General features: G+C 38.1%; 2 protein-coding genes across 3 annotated transcripts in view; one reads left to right on the forward strand and one right to left on the reverse strand.

Moving 5' to 3' along the window:
• Positions 1-206: 206 nt before the first annotated feature.
• Positions 207-8,529, reverse strand: LOC127454142 (cysteine-rich venom protein ENH1-like). Its single transcript, XM_051721129.1, has 7 exons — positions 8,442-8,529; positions 7,659-7,759; positions 6,685-6,775; positions 3,180-3,322; positions 2,767-2,852; positions 2,550-2,632; positions 207-2,388 (listed from the first exon to the last, which is right to left on the reverse strand). Exons 1-7 carry the CDS (start codon positions 8,503-8,505, stop codon positions 2,246-2,248), a joined length of 711 nt encoding a protein of 236 aa, XP_051577089.1. The 5' UTR covers positions 8,506-8,529; the 3' UTR covers positions 207-2,245.
• A 6,043-nt stretch (positions 8,530-14,572) lies between these two features.
• Positions 14,573-19,028, forward strand: part of LOC127454132 (raftlin-like) — a 183,156-nt gene continuing 178,700 nt past the window's right edge. The window contains exon 1 of one of the 2 annotated variants that reach the window (XM_051721113.1): positions 14,573-14,904. The gene's annotated coding sequence lies outside the window, so the exon portion shown is untranslated. The remainder of the gene's footprint in view (positions 14,905-19,028) is intronic. The other variant, XM_051721112.1, reaches the window with a different exon arrangement.

The following is a 19,028-nucleotide window of genomic DNA, read 5'->3' on the forward strand; positions in this document are numbered from 1 at the left end:
CACAACATGTCAAAAATGTGCTGGAAAATCATTTCTTAATGTATTGAATCTGTGCCAACAACTATGAAAAGATTAAGCAAGCTGATGGCTTATAGAGCATTACTTTCCTACCATTAATAACTCATCAAAGTCACAGTACATTCAGTTAACACAGATTATACATAGATAATAATAATAATAATAATAATAATAATAATAGTAATAATAAAAGCTGGTGAGTAAATGCATTCATGCCCTCTCTACGATTTTACTATTGCAGACTCTTTTGGATTGTAAGCAGACTAGCTTTCCCTAGTTTGGCCTGTAACAATTAACTTTGTTGTAAAAACATATTGCAGGCTAAATATAGGCACAATAAGCCTATTTATAAGGCATCATTTATATTCTAAAACAATAGCTTTCTACTGACCTTTGTCCCTTCAGTCCAAATAAATAAGTCAATACTGACATTAAAATTAGCATTTATTGATTATATAATGTACTGAGCTATAAACACTCAAGTGTACTAATAATTAATAAACATGTATCAGGAAATCCAATTAATTCAATTAAAAAGTTGCAATATTATTTAAGATGGCCTTTTAAACATTGATTATTAATATAATCTAATGTTAAGTGTATCACGAAACATGCATTATTAAAAACTACATTTACAGCAGTAATATGAATTTCGATGAATTTCATTCCATTTTAATTGTACTTCCTTAAATTCAAACTGTACATCATGTTTGTTACCTCAATTAAAATTCAGCTAAATAAAATGGATTTTAAAAGACATTCTCAATTCAGATCTGAATGGTACACACCTCCAAATCCATTTTCCCATCAAATACAGTCGTGTGTGGCACATGAAAGCTGTATTTGTTATATGACTGCCTTAAAATATTAAGACCGCCTCATCGCTTTGTGTTTCAGTACACATGACATGTACATTTCAACAAGTAGATTACAAACTGGTGAAAGTTGCACACAAGCTCATAGGACACAGAGCAGACACTGATGTGCAATCAAATATTTGAATATTCTAAGCACATTTAAGCTGTATTATTATGTGAAAGGACAAGACAAGTATTCAAATACTCACAGACAGGAAGTGCAACACATTTGTGCTGTTTCATTTCATATTGTGTACAACATATCCACCTACTGGAAATTCAGTGTATTACAAAAATGTTCATGAATTAGGAAACATTTGTGCTATTGCACTTAAACAACCAAAAAATGTGCCTATATCTATTATTTGCTGGATATGCATGTTCTTCCTTAAATAATGGAAGAAAGTTAGTTATCTAAACATAACATAACATAAAACTATATGGGTATGATTAATGATAAGAAAAATAAAAGTGCTATATATATATATATATATATATATATATATATATATACAGTTGAAGTCAGAAGTTTACATACACCTTAGCCAAATACATTTAAACTCAGTTTAAATGGAGTATATTTATTTTTCCATTCGGTTGTTGTTTGCATGTCAGGGGGGAGTATATTTTCTAGTGTAAGGATATAATGCATTTTCTTAATAAAGGAACATTTTGATGAAAGTTTGTTTCCTTAATATTATTAATATGAAGTAACCTTTTAATAAAATTAGACTCTTTTCGCAATATAGCTGGCCTCTCATACCTTATTGCTTTATTGTGGGTACACACGGATCTCTGGTTCCTTATGATTTGGTGTAAAATCACTTTACAGGATAAAGGTTCAAATGCACTGCAGAAATGTGCATAACATGAATATTTTGGCAAGAGATCTACAGTAAAGGATCTATACTATAAATACAGTCTCTGAGTAGGAGTAGTCCATATTTTGTGTTTTAATTTGTGCTTTTTCCTGCTTTTGCATTCAGTAAAAGGCTTATAAATCACAAATGTTTTTTATTTGAATTTGATTATGTAAGTTTTACTGAAAAAGTGCCTCAGGTAATATAAATGCAAAACAGTAATGACGGTAAATGACACTGGCTTTTTTCTATAGTCTTGTCAAATCACTGTTTCCTTGTTCATTTTGCATTGTCGTGGCATGAAATGTACTTAAACATCATGAAATGTAGTCATGAAATGCTGCAGGAAATGTAGTCATATTTGAGGTTATCCACATAGAAAGGAATGCATGATTTGTGTGCTAAAGAATGTACAGATTTCACATTATTGGAAAGAGACACTACAGGTAAGCAATCAGATTGAAAACTGAAAAACATGGCAGTGTTTCATGGATTATGGCCATAAAACACTTATTTTCTCGCGACAGGGACAATTTTGTCGTCACATTGACAGCTAGCAGGACACCATTTGCTCACAAAGTAGTTGTTGCATGTGGCCTTTTCTTTTAAGGCGGCGCAATTGATGAATTTGTTGATATATGGACAAGGATTAGCTAGAAGAAAAAGAGAGAATTGAAAGTCAGTGAAGCAATACATCTTTCCTTTTTATTACAAAGTAAAAACATTTAGCAAGGCAAACTGTGATCATGAGTCACCACAAGTCACATTTCATGATAGTTGTGCAACGTTGTACTTAGAACTGAAATGCACTTACTGCAAAGGTTGTCTTCGCAATTGTTTGGACAGGCAGCGCAAGGACTGCCCAGTGAGTATGGTGGTACTTTTCTGAAATTTCCTCTGAAATGAACGAATAAACAAACCTTTGAGAAATTTGTTGTGAAGTGGCAGTGTTATGTTCAGAAACAAAACATTATGACATCACAAAGGGAAATCAACATTTCAATATTGAGAGAAAGGGGGGAGCAACTTACGCACGGTAATAATGGCATCCGTAGAAGTAGTAGCTTCCACATTGAGCCACAGCACACCCGACCTCATACGAGCTGTACCAAACCACCTTTGAAGATTCACATGAAGAGAAGCGCTACTTTAGTGTGAGACACCAGCATTCAGCACTTTTAAATCATAAACTCAATAGAAAAGTGACTGAAATCTAATGTAATTGCTGCTCCATTAGTGGCACCAAACGGATTTGCAAAAATAATCACTGTTTTCAAACAGTTTTCCCAAACATTCCATAGACACAAACTGGTTGTCCCACCCCAAACTCACGCCATCCGTTGAGAAGTTGGCTGCTCATATAAAACCATTGCACTCCTGTTTAGTGCTGCAGAAATTACACACTTCACCTTTAAAGCATTTCTGCACTCTTTTTTAACATCACCTGTGTGTAATGTCCAGTGGGTTGATCATTGATGGATCCATAGGCATATTCATAATTGTTGACTTCGCTGTGCCATGCAGTTACTACATCAGTCCACTGATAGACAGAGGAGGCCTTGAACAGATTTTCACCCAATTCGTATCCTGTTCATTATAGAGAGATATTTAAAGGGAAAGTTCACCCAAAAGAGGAAATTCTTTCATAATTTTCTCACCCTTGTGTTGTTGCAAACCCTTAGGACTGTCTTTCTACCGTGGAGCACAAAAGGAGATAATTATAGCAGAAATATAAAGCTGCTCTTTTATATACAATGATAGTGAATGGTGACACTGGCTGTCAAGCTAGATATTCAGTGAATAACTACATACATTTCTGTTCATCACACAAAGCTATTGTGTAGCTTAAGAAGACTTGGAATACATCACACAAGTCATGTGGACTACTTGGATTTATGGTGCAAAATTATCATGAGTGGTGACTTGTGTTGACTCATGATCGCAGTATGGATAGCTAATTGTTCTTTGTTTTTTTGTAGGTGTTGGAGCTTGACAGCCCCTGGTCAATATCCACTTTCATTATATTAAAAGAAAGCAGCTTGGACTTTCTTGTCACTTCTCCTTTGGCGTTCCACAGAAGAAAGTAAGTCGTACCAGTTTGGAACAACGTGAAGTTGAGCAAATTATTAAATTATTTTTATCTTAAACTACATAAACTTTGAGCATTGATGGGGTAAGACCAGCATCCAGCCACTCTTGAAGGAATGTCAAAATCTCAGCTATGAGGCAATTCAATTCACCAATTTGCAAACATGCACCATTTAAGTGCATAGAGGCATCTCGTGGATGGTGCTCTAGCCTGTAAAATGGTATTCATCAGCCAATTCTGGCTCGTCTGATCCCCATGGAGGGCCGTCTAGTATTGCTATTATCTCCGGAAACCAGGACTGATTGGGCCATTTCGGCGCAACTAACAGAACTGTTTCCATGTCCTCTCGGACTTTGCTAATGACAGAATGAAGGAGGCATACCGGGGGAAATGCATAATTGCATTTCACTGGCCATTTGTGAGCCAACGCGTCCACACCCAGCAGGGCTTGGGACATGGTGTACCAGAGGGGACAGTGGGCGTTCTCTACATTGGCAAATAGGTCGACTTCCGCTTTGCCAAATATTTCCCAAATCCTCATCAGTGTCTGAATTCCCCTGGTAATACTCCCTGGCATGACAACAGATCTGCTCCGAAATTCAGACAGCCAACATGTCGCATGCAATGAGTGGAGATAATGCCCGCTCCTTTGGAGAAGGCACTGCGTCATGCTCATTAACTGTGGCGATCGGAGTCTGCCCTGGCGATTTATGTATGCCAATACTGTTGTGTTGTATGAACGAATCAGAATGTGGTGATTCGCAATGTCGGAATGAAAAGATCTCAAAGCTTGAAAGACAGCCAGTAGTTCTAGGCGGTTGATATGCCACGCCCGTTTCGCACCTGTCCAGGTGCCGAAAGTCGGGCGTCCATCTCTCACCGCGCCCCAACATGTGTTGGATGCATCTGTGGTCACCACTTTTCTTCTGAAAATTTGACCCAGCATAACACCCTGTTGGTAGAAGGCCAGCACTGTCCATGGTGCTAGAGCAGCCAGACAGCGGCGAGTCACTGTGATGTGCATGTGCCCGAGGCTCCAGGCGTGATGTGGAACGTGTCGTTTGTGGCAGTACTGGAGAGGTCTCATGTGTAAAAGACCTAACGGTACGCACTCGTTTGTGAGGTGAACACGCATGCTCACGGAGTTGAGATGAACCCCTAATAAAGGAGATTTGCTGGTTGGGGAAAAGTGTGCTTTTCGCCCAGCTGACATTCAGACCCAGATTTGTCAGATGGCAAAGCAGCAAGTCTATGTGTTCGCTCAGTAGTGCCTCTGATTGGGCTAGTAATAACCAATCGTCGAGGTAATTCAAAACATGCACATCGTTAATTTTCAATGGAGCGAACGCTGCATCAATATATTTCATGAACATGAGGGGAGACAGAGACAGACCGAAAGGAAGGACTTTGTATTGTTACGCAGTTCCCTTGTATGCAAATCTCAAAAACTGCCTGTTACGCGGTGCAGTTGGTACATGAAAGTACACATCCTTCAGATTTATTGATGCAAACCAGTTCTGAGGATGGATGTGCGATAAGATCTCTTTCTGAGTTAACATTTTGAATGGGTGCTTCGTGAGCATGCAATTCAAGCATCTCAGACCTAGAATGGGCCGAAGCCTGGCGTCTTTCTTTGGAACGAGAAAATAACGGCTGTAAACCCCGCTGTGTGTGTCGCAACCTGGGACAGTCTCTTTCGCATTTTTTGCGAGCAGATTGTGAATCTCTGCGCGCAGCAAGGTGGCCGGCGTACAAACTGAATCGTACAAACATGCTTGAACCATATAACCATTCCCGATGAACAGTATTGGGGAAGGGGGAGAAACACTATGTGTCTTGAATCGAGACTTTTTCGGCTCTGGGCCATGAATAACAGCGAGCACTGGGCTCCTTTTCATAGGGCTGGGCATGTCAGGAACGTTTCTGCTACCCAGCAAGGGCTTTTCCGTCGATGCATTTTTTGCACTGAGACAGTGGGTGCTTACACTTGGGCCACGGTTTGCGTGGCTTCACTGATGGCTCAGTAGTAGCTTTTGGCTGCGCTGGGGCAGCGAGAGATGGATTCTTTGCTGGCCGCTGCCTGGAATAGATCAGGAGCATGCCGGAAAAGGGGAAGTGCTACTTCTCTTTCGCAGAAAGTGTTTCATCACTTGAGACTGCTTTTGCGCTGCGAAGAAGCACTCTGAAAAGCCTTCCATGGCGTTCCAAAAGAGACTGTCGGGCGACACCGGGGTGTCGCGGAGGGTGGCCTTCCCTGCATCACACATCTCCGTGAGAGTTAGCCAAATATGCCGAACCAGAACCACCAGGTATATCGACGGCGAAGCAGAAGGGTTCCAAGATGAAGACGAAGTTCATAGTCTTGAAGGAAGAAAATTCTGAAGAATGGTGAACATTGTGACTGAGCGCCGCTTATATAGGCCAACTGCGTGCCCGAAGGGGTGGGGCTCACAGGATTGGTGTGATTGAATAAGGGTTTCAACAAGGTCATCTAAGAAGGACTCCCCACAGTGCTTACAGCAATGTTGAGTGAACTGAATTGAAAGGGAACTATGAGCTTCTCAATTCTGCTTTTAAATCCTTGAGAAAGCTGGCCCCATAGGCTTAGACATAGACCACTTTTTTTCTCTCTTTTTCCCTTTTCTTTTCTTTTTTTTTTAAATTATAGACGAATCATTATCAAAGCATTTTTCTGTGATAATCGACACTGTCACAAATGCTTTTGACAAAGCTTGAACCTGGAACATTCCTACACATTCACAGTTGCGCAGTACTATGTAAATATTACGACTATGGAGAATTGTATGAAAGAAAAGTTCTGTTTTCTTATTACTGTATTGCTTGATTGCAGGTAACATACCGTTAATCATGAGGGTGCTTGCTGGACCGTGTGTCATAATGCACTGATCAATCCAACCCTGAGCAGAATCTGCCGCTGCCTGACTCCAGCTCTGAAAACACACAAATTTTCAGGTGAAACTTGCATTTTAGTGAATTATTGCATGCTGTAAACAGCAGTTATGCGACTGAGCAAATCTCACAAAACCTGTCAAGAACATGCCCAGGTCACATTTCACACCAAAATCAAAGAAAACAGTGAGACATTTTGAAAATTAAGCTTACAGTAGGGCCATTAGCATATTTTGCATTGTGATATTGTGGTCATGACACTTAAGCACACCCCACCCACCCCAATTTCTCATTACTGTAATGTGTAGCATGTTCTACTGTATAATACGTTTTTTTTTATATCTGAAAATAAACAAAACAAAAAAGCTTGCACACCGAATTGTTTACCACGCTTAGGAAAATTTCCCACACACTGCTATTGCTTGCAAAGAATACACAAAATGTATTATTACAGTAACATTTTGTACATATGACCTTCATCAGGCTTTTTTGTTTGTTAGTTTAATTTTTATTGATTTTTTGATAGTTGTTTTTTGTTTGATTGTTTTTTGTTGTTGTTTATTTAATTTAAATCTGCAAAAAAGCAGTACAACAAATATTACCATGATGTATAAACTTTACATTATAGATATACATATTTAAATGAGAATGAGGGGGTTAAAAGATAAAACTTAAATTGTTTTTAAAATGATGCCACAAAAATCATATTGGTCCTAAAATATTCTTGATTTTCTTAAAGCACAATATAATTATTATTATTATTATTATTATTTATTTATTTATTTATTTTATAAACATGACCAAGACATATTCTTGACAGGTTTCAGAGATTCAACCTGTCTCTTAACTTTACATCATATGACACAAAAGCATTAATTCACTTAAATGCATTAAAACGTAAATATCAATTATATGAGATTTCACCATTTTCAGCATGTTGCTGGACGTTGGCGTCACAGCCCTTCTGAAGGCATTGTGTACATCCACAATCTCCTGCTGAACTGAAGTCTGGTCCGTACAGACACCTGTGCAGTTATAAAGCAAAATAATCAGTTTGAGGTTGTGTCAGATGATGCATTATTATGTCTGAGCAGTATTCTAGGCAATATGGTAATATATTAATTGCTTACCTGGCTATAAACACAGCAGCAGGAATGACACAAACATGCATGCATTAGATGTTAGATGTTAGATGCATTGTTTATTGGAGAATTTCATAATTATTCCGAACATAATATTTTAAGTTCTTTATTTATTCATATACACTACCAGTCAAAAGTTTGGACACACCTACTCATTCTTTACTTTGACTATTTTCCCCATTTTAGAATATTAGCAAAGTCATCAAAACTATTAAATAATACATGAAAGTGAGGGAGTTATGTAGTGACCAAAATCAAAACAAAGATCTTTAGCTTCTGGGATGCCTTTTAAACGGTATTGAAGGAGTTCCCATGTATGCTTGGCACTTTTCCCACACTATAAATTTCATCCATATAAAATTAATACAATTAGTAATTAAAATTTGGGGTTTGTAATGGAATTCATACATTGGCAAAAATATATTTGTCAACAAAACTAATTCAAGCATTTAAGCCAAAGTCTTTAGACCACTGTTTTAAAAGCCAATGTACTATAATGTATAGAAATTATGTCGTATAAAATAACATCATGCTCATCATAATATTGCAAATATTGAAATCAAACTCACCAAACTGCAGGCAGTGCTCATATGGAGCAAGCCCAGGATACACAGCGTCACCACAAACATTTTGCGCCAGGTCCAGCTCTTAGATCTATCAATTTAAAATATGCACTGAAATTCATGTAAAATGTTGAAATATTTTATTTAAAAAGCTCTTTTCGTAGGATTGTGCATTCCCTTGCCTTTATCCCGATTATACTTTATTGCAAGAAAAGTTGCATTTGTAACTCTGATTCTCACCTTTCCAGACGATTAGAGTCATCAAAGCTGTTGTGGCCCTTACGAAGTGACTCATTATTGTTTTTATACCTTCAGCATCTTATTGGACCCAAGGAACCTGATCCTATTTCACCATTGACATTCATGTGACACCACTTGAGCAATGTGGTTGCAAAACAATACAGACCTCTGAGGTTAATAGTGGAGGCAAACATGAGATTGTAAATGCAAGGGTGTATGTTTAGGTAAAAGCATGCTATGAATTAATAGAAAAGAATTGAGAGAGCCATCTAAAGAATTAGCAAACAGTGCAACAATGATAAATGGAACGTCCAACGTGGCACTGGATTAGAGCTTTAAGTTAAATAATAATAATTAAATTTCCTATTGTTCACAGCTATGAGTCAGAGTGGGGTTTTCTCTATAAAATAAAAAGTGTAGACTTTACTTTCTCTAAATCACTCGCATATTGTTTTATTCAGACTATTATGGTGTGACGTTTGCTATTGTGTTTTGTTAATTCATCAAGCAAACAAGATTTGTAAAATATCTGACACTATAAAAAACAGTATAAGTGTGCTGTGACTAAAATGACCTACTATACAGTTAAAAGATGACTCAGCTCATTAACAAAAAGCAACACGGATTTACCCACTGGAGTCTTATGGATTACTTTTATGTGGCCTTTATGTGCTTTTTGGAGCTTCAAAAGTCTGGTCACCATTCACTTGCATTGTATGGACCTACAGAGCTGAGATATTCTTCTAAAAATCTTCCTTTGTGTTCTGCAGAAGAAAGAAAGCCAGACATATCTTGGATGATGGCGAGTAAATGATGAATTTTACATTTTGGGTGACCTATCCCTTTAAGACAAATGCTTTTGTAAAATATCAAATGTGCCTAAACGTTTTGCATAGTAATGTATGTGAGGAAAATATCTGAGATGTGTATGTTTTAGATGCAGTAATGGTTCAAATTGTAAGTTTTTCACCATTTGAATCACTTTAAAGCTTTTTTACAGTTCACTTCAATAGTTCTGCAGTGCATACTGTAAGTACACTCATATAGTATAGTTTTAAAACAGTGTTTCCAAAATGCCTTACAGATGACTTGAGTGTGACGATACAAGAGTTAAATGTTTTTATTATTTTTTATTATTTATTTTTTTTATATATATAAATGGTGTTAGATAGGGTATGGTATGCCAGGTCATATATTATTCTAAAAAGATGTCAATAAAAACAACTGTAAACTATTGTGAAATTAAACAATGTCTACATATACAGGTGCATCTCAATAAATTAGAATGTCGTGGAAAAGTTCATTTATTTCAGTAATTCAACTCAAATTGTGAAACTCGTGTATTAAATAAATTCAATGCACACAGACTGAAGTAGTTTAAGTCTTTGGTTCTTTTAATTGTGATGATTTTGGCTCACATTTAACAAAAACCCACCAATTCACTATCTCAACAAATTAGAATACATCATAAGACCAATAAAAAAAACATTTTTAGTGAATTGTTGGCCTTCTGGAAAGTATGTTCATTTACTGTATATGTACTCAATACTTGGTAGGGGCTCCTTTTGCTTTAATTACTGCCTCAATTCGGCGTGGCATGGAGGTGATCAGTTTGTGGCACTGCTGAGGTGGTATGGAAGCCCAGGTTTCTTTGACAGTGGCCTTCAGCTCATCTGCATTTTTTGGTCTCTTGTTTCTCATTTTCCTCTTGACAATACCCCATAGATTCTCTATGGGGTTCAGGTCTGGTGAGTTTGCTGGCCAGTCAAGCACACCAACACCATGGTCATTTAACCAACTTTTGGTGCTTTTGGCAGTGTGGGCAGGTGCCAAATCCTGCTGGAAAATGAAATCAGCATCTTTAAAAAGCTGGTCAGCAGAAGGAAGCATGAAGTGCTCCAAAATTTCTTGGTAAATGGGTGCAGTGACTTTGGTTTTCAAAAAACACAATGGACCAACATCAGCAGATGACATTGAACCCCAAATCATCACAGACTGTGGAAACTTAACACTGGACTTCAAGCAACTTGGGCTGTGAGCTTCTCCACCCTTCCTCCAGACTCTAGGACCTTGCTTTCCAAATGAAATACATAACTTGCTCTCATCTGAAAAGAGGACTTTGGACCACTGGGCAACAGTCTAGCTCTTCTTCTCCTTAGCCCAGGTAAGACGCCTCTGATGTTGTCTGTGGTTCAGGAGTGGCTTAACAAGAGGAATACGACAACTGTAGCCAAATTCCTTGACACGTCTGTGTGTGGTGGCTCTTGATGCCTTGACCCCAGCCTCAGTCCATTCCTTGTGAAGTTCACCCAAATTCTTGAATCGATTTTGCTTGACAGTCACAAGGCTGCGGTTCTCTTGGTTGGTTGTGCATCTTTTTCTTCCACACTTTTTCCTTCCACTCAACTTTCTGTTAACATGCTTGGATACAGCACTCTGTGAACAGCCAGCTTCTTTGGCAATGAATGTTTGTGGCTTACCCTCCTTGTGAAGGGTGTCAATGATTGTCTTCTGGACAACTGTCAGATCAGCAGTCTTCCCCATGATTGTGTAGCCTAGTGAACCAAACTGAGAGACCATTTTGAAGGCTCAGGAAACCTTTGCAGGTGTTTTGAGTTCATTAGCTGATTGGCATGTCACCATATTCTAATTTGTTGAGATAGTGAATTGGTGGGTTTTTGTTAAATGTGAGCCAAAATCATCACAATTAAAAGAACCAAAGACTTAAACTACTTCAGTCTGTGTGCATTGAATTTATTTAATACACGAGTTTCACAATTTGAGTTGAATTACTGAAATAAATGAACTTTTCCACGACATTCTAATTTATTGAGATGCACCTGTAGTTTCTTAAAAGCAACACAGAGTATGCTTGCACTTATATTAGCTCTAATGCTACATAGCACAAGGTTAGTTTGAACAGTAGATGGCAGAGTGGCATCAACATTATGATTGCATAGACAAACATTCTAAAGGTGGTCTTTAAGAGCTGTGCATGTTTTGATTCTGTTTAGATACTGTAGATAGACAGACAGATTGACAAGTATTATATAATTCTATGTCCAACAAAAGATGGCATCACTATCAGAAAAAAGGGCATACAGGGGACATAAAACTGCATTTCTTGTGTGTCTAAAGGTTGTTCTGGCCCAGTAAGAGCAGTAGTGCTTATTGTAATCGTTTGCTTTAGAGGGGAGATGTGAGTTTAACTGTCTTCTGCTGCTTTGTACACTTTATGTTTTCCTCCTACAATGTGGTAGGTGAAGTGTAGAGTGCTGCTGTACAGCTCTTTATTTTCACAGGGATTATAGTGATTAGTTCGGAATAAACACATCATGAATTACACAGCGGTAGGTCTCATTTTCCAACATCTTTTTTTTTTATTTCTCTTCAAGCTTAAGTAAAAGATACATGTTTGGTTGGCACATGGACCAATCTCGCTGCTGTTTTTAATCGTCAAGTGGGGTCCAAAAGTCTGAGACCACTCTTTTCTAAATTCTAAATGTTTTTTATTTTTAATTTTATTTATTTTTTTATGTTTAATTATTGAATTTCAGAATGTCTTGGTATATAGTATGTCACTCACACAAACACAAAACACCATCAGGGTAACACATGTGACACTAAAATAATGTGATTTGAAAACATTCACTGAACAACAAAAAATGTAACAAAACATCGCAATAACTGATATTAAAAATAAGAAGAAACATACTATATTTCAATAAAATATAAGCAAATGTGAGGGGTCATGCAGGGATGGGGAATGCCTACTGTAATTACTGTTTTTCAGCATAATTTTAACAATAGTTTACCGTAAGAGTACATGTCTTTTCTTGTTAAACATGATATAAATGTAACTGTTAACTATACACCGATCAGCCACAACATTAAAACCACCTGCCTAATATTGTGTAGGTCCCCCTCGTGCTGCCAAAACAGTGCCAACCCACATCTCAGAATAGCATTCTGAGATGACATTCTGCTCACTACAATTGTACAGAGCGGTTATCTGAGTTACCGTATACTTTGTCAGTTCGAAGCAGTCTGGCCATTCTCTGCTGACCTCTCTCATCTACACTGTCCCTCACTGGATTTTTTTTGTTTTTGGCATCATTCGGAGTAAATTCTAGAGATTGTTGTGCATGAAAATCCCAGGAGATCAGCAGTTACAGAAATACTCAAACCAGCCCATCTGGCACCAACAATCATGCCACGGTCCAAATCACTGAGATCACATTTTTCCCCATTCTGATGGTTGATGTGAACATTAACTGAAGCTACTGACCCGTATGTGCATGATTTTATGCACTGCACTGCTGCCACATGATTGGCTGATTGGATAATCACATGGATGTTTGTTGGTGCCAGATGGGCTGGTTTGAGTATTTCTGTAACTGCTGATCTCCTGGGATTTTCACACACAACAGTCTCTAGAATTTACTCCGAATGGTGTCAAAAACAAAAAGCATCCAGTGAGCGGCAGTTCTGTGGACGGAAACGGCTTGTTAATGATAGAGGTCAGAGGAGAAAAGCCAGACTGGTCCAAGCTGACAGGAAGGTGACAGTAACCCAAATAATCACATGTTACAACAGTTCTATGCAGAAAAGCATTGTCTGAACATACAACATGTTGAACATTGAGGCAGATGGGCTACAGCAGTAGAAGACCCCTCTGGGTACCACTACTGTCAGCTTAGAACAGGAAACTGAGGCTTTAGTGGGCACAGGCTCGCCAAAACTGGACAGTGGAGGATTGGAAAAACATCGCCTGGTCTGACAAATCTGGATTTCTGCTGAGCTGCACAGATGGTAGGCCCACTGCAGTCTCAGTTTTCTGTTCTTGGCTGACAGAAGTGGAACCCAACGTGGTCTTCTGCTGTTGTAGCCCATGCGCCTCAAGTTTCGATATGTTGTGCATTCTGAGATGCTATTCTGCTCACTACAATTGTACAGAGTGGTTATCCGAGTTACCGTAGCTTTCTGTCAGCTCGAACCAGTCTGGCCATTTCCCGTTGACCTCCCTCATCAACAAGGCGTTTTCGTCCACAGAACTGCCGCTCACGGGTTGTTTTTGTTTTTCGCACCATTCTCTTTACACTCCAGAGACTGTTGCATGTGAAAATCGAGGAGATCAGCAGTTAAAGAAATATTCAAACCAGCCCGTCTGGCACCAACAATCATGCCACGGTCGAAATCACTAAGATTAAAATTTTAATCGCACAAAATTCAGCCACAAGATTGGCTGATCAGATAATCACATGAACAAGTAGATGTAAAGGTGTACCTAATAAAGTGGCCAGTTAGTGTAAGTTATTTTTATGTTGTCACACAAAAACCTCCCTGCTATGTTTTGGTAACATTACTTTAGGGTTATTAATTATAATAATAATAATAATAATAATAATAATAATAATAATAATAATAACCATTAGAGAACGCTCTGAATAAGTTATTTTTAGGGTTGTCATGCAAAAACCTCCCTGCAAGGTTCTGGGAACGTTAGTTTATGGTTACAATAAAAATTGAACCTAAAGAGAACGTTCCTAAAACGTTAGGAATTGCAGTTCCCGAGACAATAACCAAAAGTGAACCATATGCTAACATTAGGAGAACATGGGTGCATCTCTAGTGTTTCCTTTTTCTTTTCTTTTTTTTTTCTAAAACAACTGCTCCTCTCCAAAATTTTCTCCCTGCCTCTCCCTTTATCTGCCTTCTCTCCTTTCCCCGCTCGCTCATTCTCAGTTTCACCACCTCCTCAGTTGGATTCTTTAGTTGGTGGGCAGGAACTGTGTCGGTTGCTGAAGGAGTCGAGAGAGAGCGAGAGAGAGAGAGAGAGAGAGAGAGAGAACTGTGTCTGGGTCAGCTTGGACTGTCATCTCAGAGAGAGAAAGAGAGAGAGAGAGAGAGAGAGAGAGAGAGGAGGAGGTATGTCAGAGGATGTGGTTTTCCTGAGCTTGCAGAACATCGCACAGGCATACTTTGAGCATGACCTAAACAGCTGCACGCGAAGTGTGTTCTCTGCGCTTCGTTAGCTGCCTGCCGCAGGAGGACTGATCTGCTTGGCATCTGGGGAGAATCGGATCTTCGCTTATTGTTATTGTTGTCCCGGCACGTCAAACGGGAATCGCAAGGGTTATTTGTGGACAGTAACTGTCACCATCTTGATTGACTTCTGATCAGTGACTGAAGTGCAGCGACTGCGTGTCAACACCTTCCCAACAGGTAACCAGACCATCTCCATTGACTTGTTCAGTCTTAAAATGTAATTGTTTAGAGGTTGCTCTTTAAAATATCAGAAGACTTCATGGATTTCTCAGTTTGGTTTTTCCTCAGCTATTTCCTTAGAAAAAAAAAAAAAAAAAAAAAGACACAACTGAGGCAATTGTTGACTTACAGAAAGCTATCAAATGGATATAACACTTTTTACAACAAGGTTCTATACAAAAAAGAACCTTGTTGTAAAGTGTTACCATAAATGTTAGCAATAGTAAATGCATTCGGTCTCATCACTATGAACAACATTTAATTCCAGTGTTTTTTAATCTTGGTTAGTGTTATTGTTTATTGTTAGTTCATAATGCATTAACTTGGCTAATGTTAAGGCATACAACTTTTCATTTTAAAAATACATTATCTTGAAATTAACATTAACCAAGATTAATAAGTGTTGTATTTATCATTGTTGACTAGCCTAATGTAGTTAAATAATGTTAATGGATACTACCGTATTGTACTGTGTTATTAAACTGATGTGAATAGCAAACATATAGATCATTTGGTTTTGGAAGAATTTGAGGAGAAACGTTTGAATTCATGTTGAAATCTCTGACTTGTGTTTGCAGACATTTGTGACATTCTTGTGATCTTCTCTGAAACTCTTGGGGTTTTTTTCTCAGGAGACAAATCTGCTAATTTGCTCTTCATTTGATCTTATTGGTGCAATGAAAAAAAATGGTTGTTTTAACTTAATTCAATTGTAGACATTGGCTCTACACAATGAAAATGAGTTTCTTTGATATGAAATTAAAACGTAGGCTCTACTTAAATTCTTTGTCTAGCGGAAACCTAAATGAACTGAGTTAACCTAACTTAAATTTAATCTGCTCAAATAACTCTGCAGTTTGTTCAACACTAATTGCACTTACTATTGAACTTAACTTGCACTTACTGTACACTATATATATATATACACACACACACGCAGTACTATGCAAAAGTTTTAGGCACTTGTGAAAAATGTTGCGTAGTCACAATTTCTTCAAAAGTAATGCAATAAATAGTTTTCATTGATCAATTAATGCCATACAAAGTCCAGTAAACATAAAAAAAGCTAAATCAATATTCGGTGTGACCACCTTAGCATTCAAAACAGCACCAATTCTCCTACGTACACCTGGACACAGTGGTGGGCACTGTGGGGGCCATACCATATGTTGCAGGGCTCCCTGTTCTTCTATTTCATTCTAATCTATTTGCAAAAGGAACGTTTGTCTAAAATGTATATTTCCCATTGACACACTAAAACTGAAGATATAAATAACCATCTTAAGACAAATGTTGTGAAAACATTGTGAAACATATTATGTGCCTAAGACTTTTGCACAGTACTATATATATATATATATATATATATATATATATATATATATATATATATATATATATATATATATATATACCTCTGTCTCTTTTTGTCTCTTTCTTCTGTGCTATCACCTATACTACTCCAGCGTCACCTTGAGAGCTTGGCAGTACAACACTGTAGATGTTGTTGAACTTTGTATGACAAATTGCTTGCTATGTTCCTCATTTGTAAGTCGCTTTGGATTAAAGCATCTGCTAAATGACTAAATGTAAATGTTGCTAGCTAGCAACAAACACATTAGCATACTATATAGGGTATATGTTTTTGTTCTGTATAACATGTATGGTGCTGCTGAGAGGTTACAGATCCCTGATAAGTCATTATACTGATAATCGCTCAGTATTTGCTTCATTAAAAATGCAATACACACTGATTTATCAGTAGTAATGTACACAACCTCAACCTAACCATTAGCTCCACTCTTCTCCACAATGGTAACCTCCAAAAAACTTAAACATGCAATAAATTCCTCTAAATCCCAACAGAACATTAAACACTAACAAGTCTCCTACTTGTCTCATTTTGCGTGGAAATACATTAAAATAATACTTAATTTTAAAATGTACTCTCTCAGTCCAGTCCCATGGGAATTGGAAATCCCCTGCCCGGTTTCAACAATACATTAATTCAACAAATATTACTCACATAGTCCCAACACAATTAGATTAAGTGACCATAGATAGATGGATTGTTCACAGTGAAATTAAGTTGAGACCAAATGCTGAAGAATTGTGTTGCATTAGCTCATTTTAAATAAGTTAACTGAGAAAGCATTAAAAATCACATTGAGTGAACATCATCCGTTAGAAGTCTGAATCCATTTGAACATTTCATAGCAATATGATCAAATCACTTTTTGATGACTGTGTTGAATATCACTTGGACTTTATGCAATATAATCATGTTCTCATCTCAAAACATAAATGTATTAAGTTGATTTCAAGTGTACTGGTTTAGCATTTTCAATAGAGCTACTTAACCTTTTTTTGGTGTGTCTTGGAGGAAAAAAAATAGATATTAAAAAGAGATATACTTTGTGATTTTTCTGTTCTATGTGAGGAGCTCGTGAACAGCCCCGTGTTATACATGTGCGCTGTCTGTCTAGGAGGAAAGTAAACACTATAACAGTATGGCGATAAAGAATCAGTTATGGGCAAGCCACAAGCCACAAGCCACATGTGTGCCACTGTTAGATGTTCTTCAGGAAAAGTCTTGATACAATCACACACACGTGCTCTCTGTAAAGTCTATCACACAGATCAATGGTTATGTTTGCCCTGAGTCACATGAGTAAAGTGTGATCCCGACAGGAAAGGAGACTGCAAAACAAATGCATACCTGCCCAACTTTTTTAAGTATGTTTTTAGAGGTTTTGGTAAATTATAAATATGAAACATGGGACGCGAGTGGCGTGTCAAAGTTAAATTGCTCAAATAATAATCAACAAAGCATTCTAGTGACTCCAGCCAGGTCTCCTAAGCAACCAAATTGGCCCGGTTGCTAGGGAGGGTAGAGTCACATAGGGTAACCTCCTCGTGGTCGTGATTAGTGGTTCTCGCTCTCAATGGGGCATGTGGTAAGTTGTGCGTGGATCACGGAGAGTATCATGAGCCTCCACATGCAGTCTCCGCGGTGTCATGCACAAAGAGCCACGTGATAAGATGCACGGATTGACTGTCTCAGAAGTGGAGGCAACTGAGACTTGTCCTCCATCACCCGGATTGAGGTGAGTAACCGCGCCACCACGAGGACCTACTAAGTAGTGGGAATTGGGCATTCCAAATTGGGAGAAAAGGGGATAAAAACAAAACAAAGCTTTTTACACAGGATGCAGACTGATCTCACAGTGAAATCGGAAAACAGTAGGTTAACTTTTCTTTAGCTAAAAATCGGTCTTGCTTGCCGAAATTCGAAACACTGCACCCAGTGGCCAAAGCTGTAAGTGTTTTTGGGGTATGGGCATGTATGAGCTCCATTTTCCTGGTGTAATGTCTGCAGAGGGGTGCCAAAAGCGAGTTATTTTCAGCTGTACAGACTGGAACCGATGCAAACATGTCTGATAAGAAATGGCACTTGTCAATTGTTTTGTATAATGTGGCCGATCCTACAGAACTGGAAGTATCGAAAACAACATGCTGACTTCCCGTGTGATCATGTGGCTGGATGCACCAAATGCAATGTGTCACGGGAAGTATCGGAAACAACATGCCGACTTCCCGTGTGATCACGTTACTGAATGCGCCTGTTCAGTTGATGAACGGCTTGTTTCTATTTTTGTTGTCTTTCACAGCTACTTCAGCACTTTATTTCCACTGTCTGGCTGAAATAAAATGATTTTACGCCGTGTTCTAACTAGAAATATCCCGATACCGATACTGGTATCAGAATACGGTCAGATACTATGCTCATGTACTTGTACTCGTGCTCGTAAAAATGCTACCAAAAAAACGATACCATCTGACGTACGAATGTCATTGTGGAAACATTCAATGCACAAATTAAAATCACGTCATGTCCTAGTGAGATTATTTAACAGCAAAAGTTACGATTTAATGAGATAAATATATAGTTTGCATGTGCAGTGCTTTAAATGTGAGTACTTATGAATGTGTGGAGCTGGTGATGTGCAAACATAAAGACATAAAATGCTCGTACCTTTTAGAGATCCTTGGCTCTTTCACGGAAAACACCATCATGAGCA

This window comes from Myxocyprinus asiaticus, chromosome 16, assembly GCF_019703515.2.
Source record: "Myxocyprinus asiaticus isolate MX2 ecotype Aquarium Trade chromosome 16, UBuf_Myxa_2, whole genome shotgun sequence".
NCBI lineage: Eukaryota > Metazoa > Chordata > Actinopteri > Cypriniformes > Catostomidae > Myxocyprinus > Myxocyprinus asiaticus.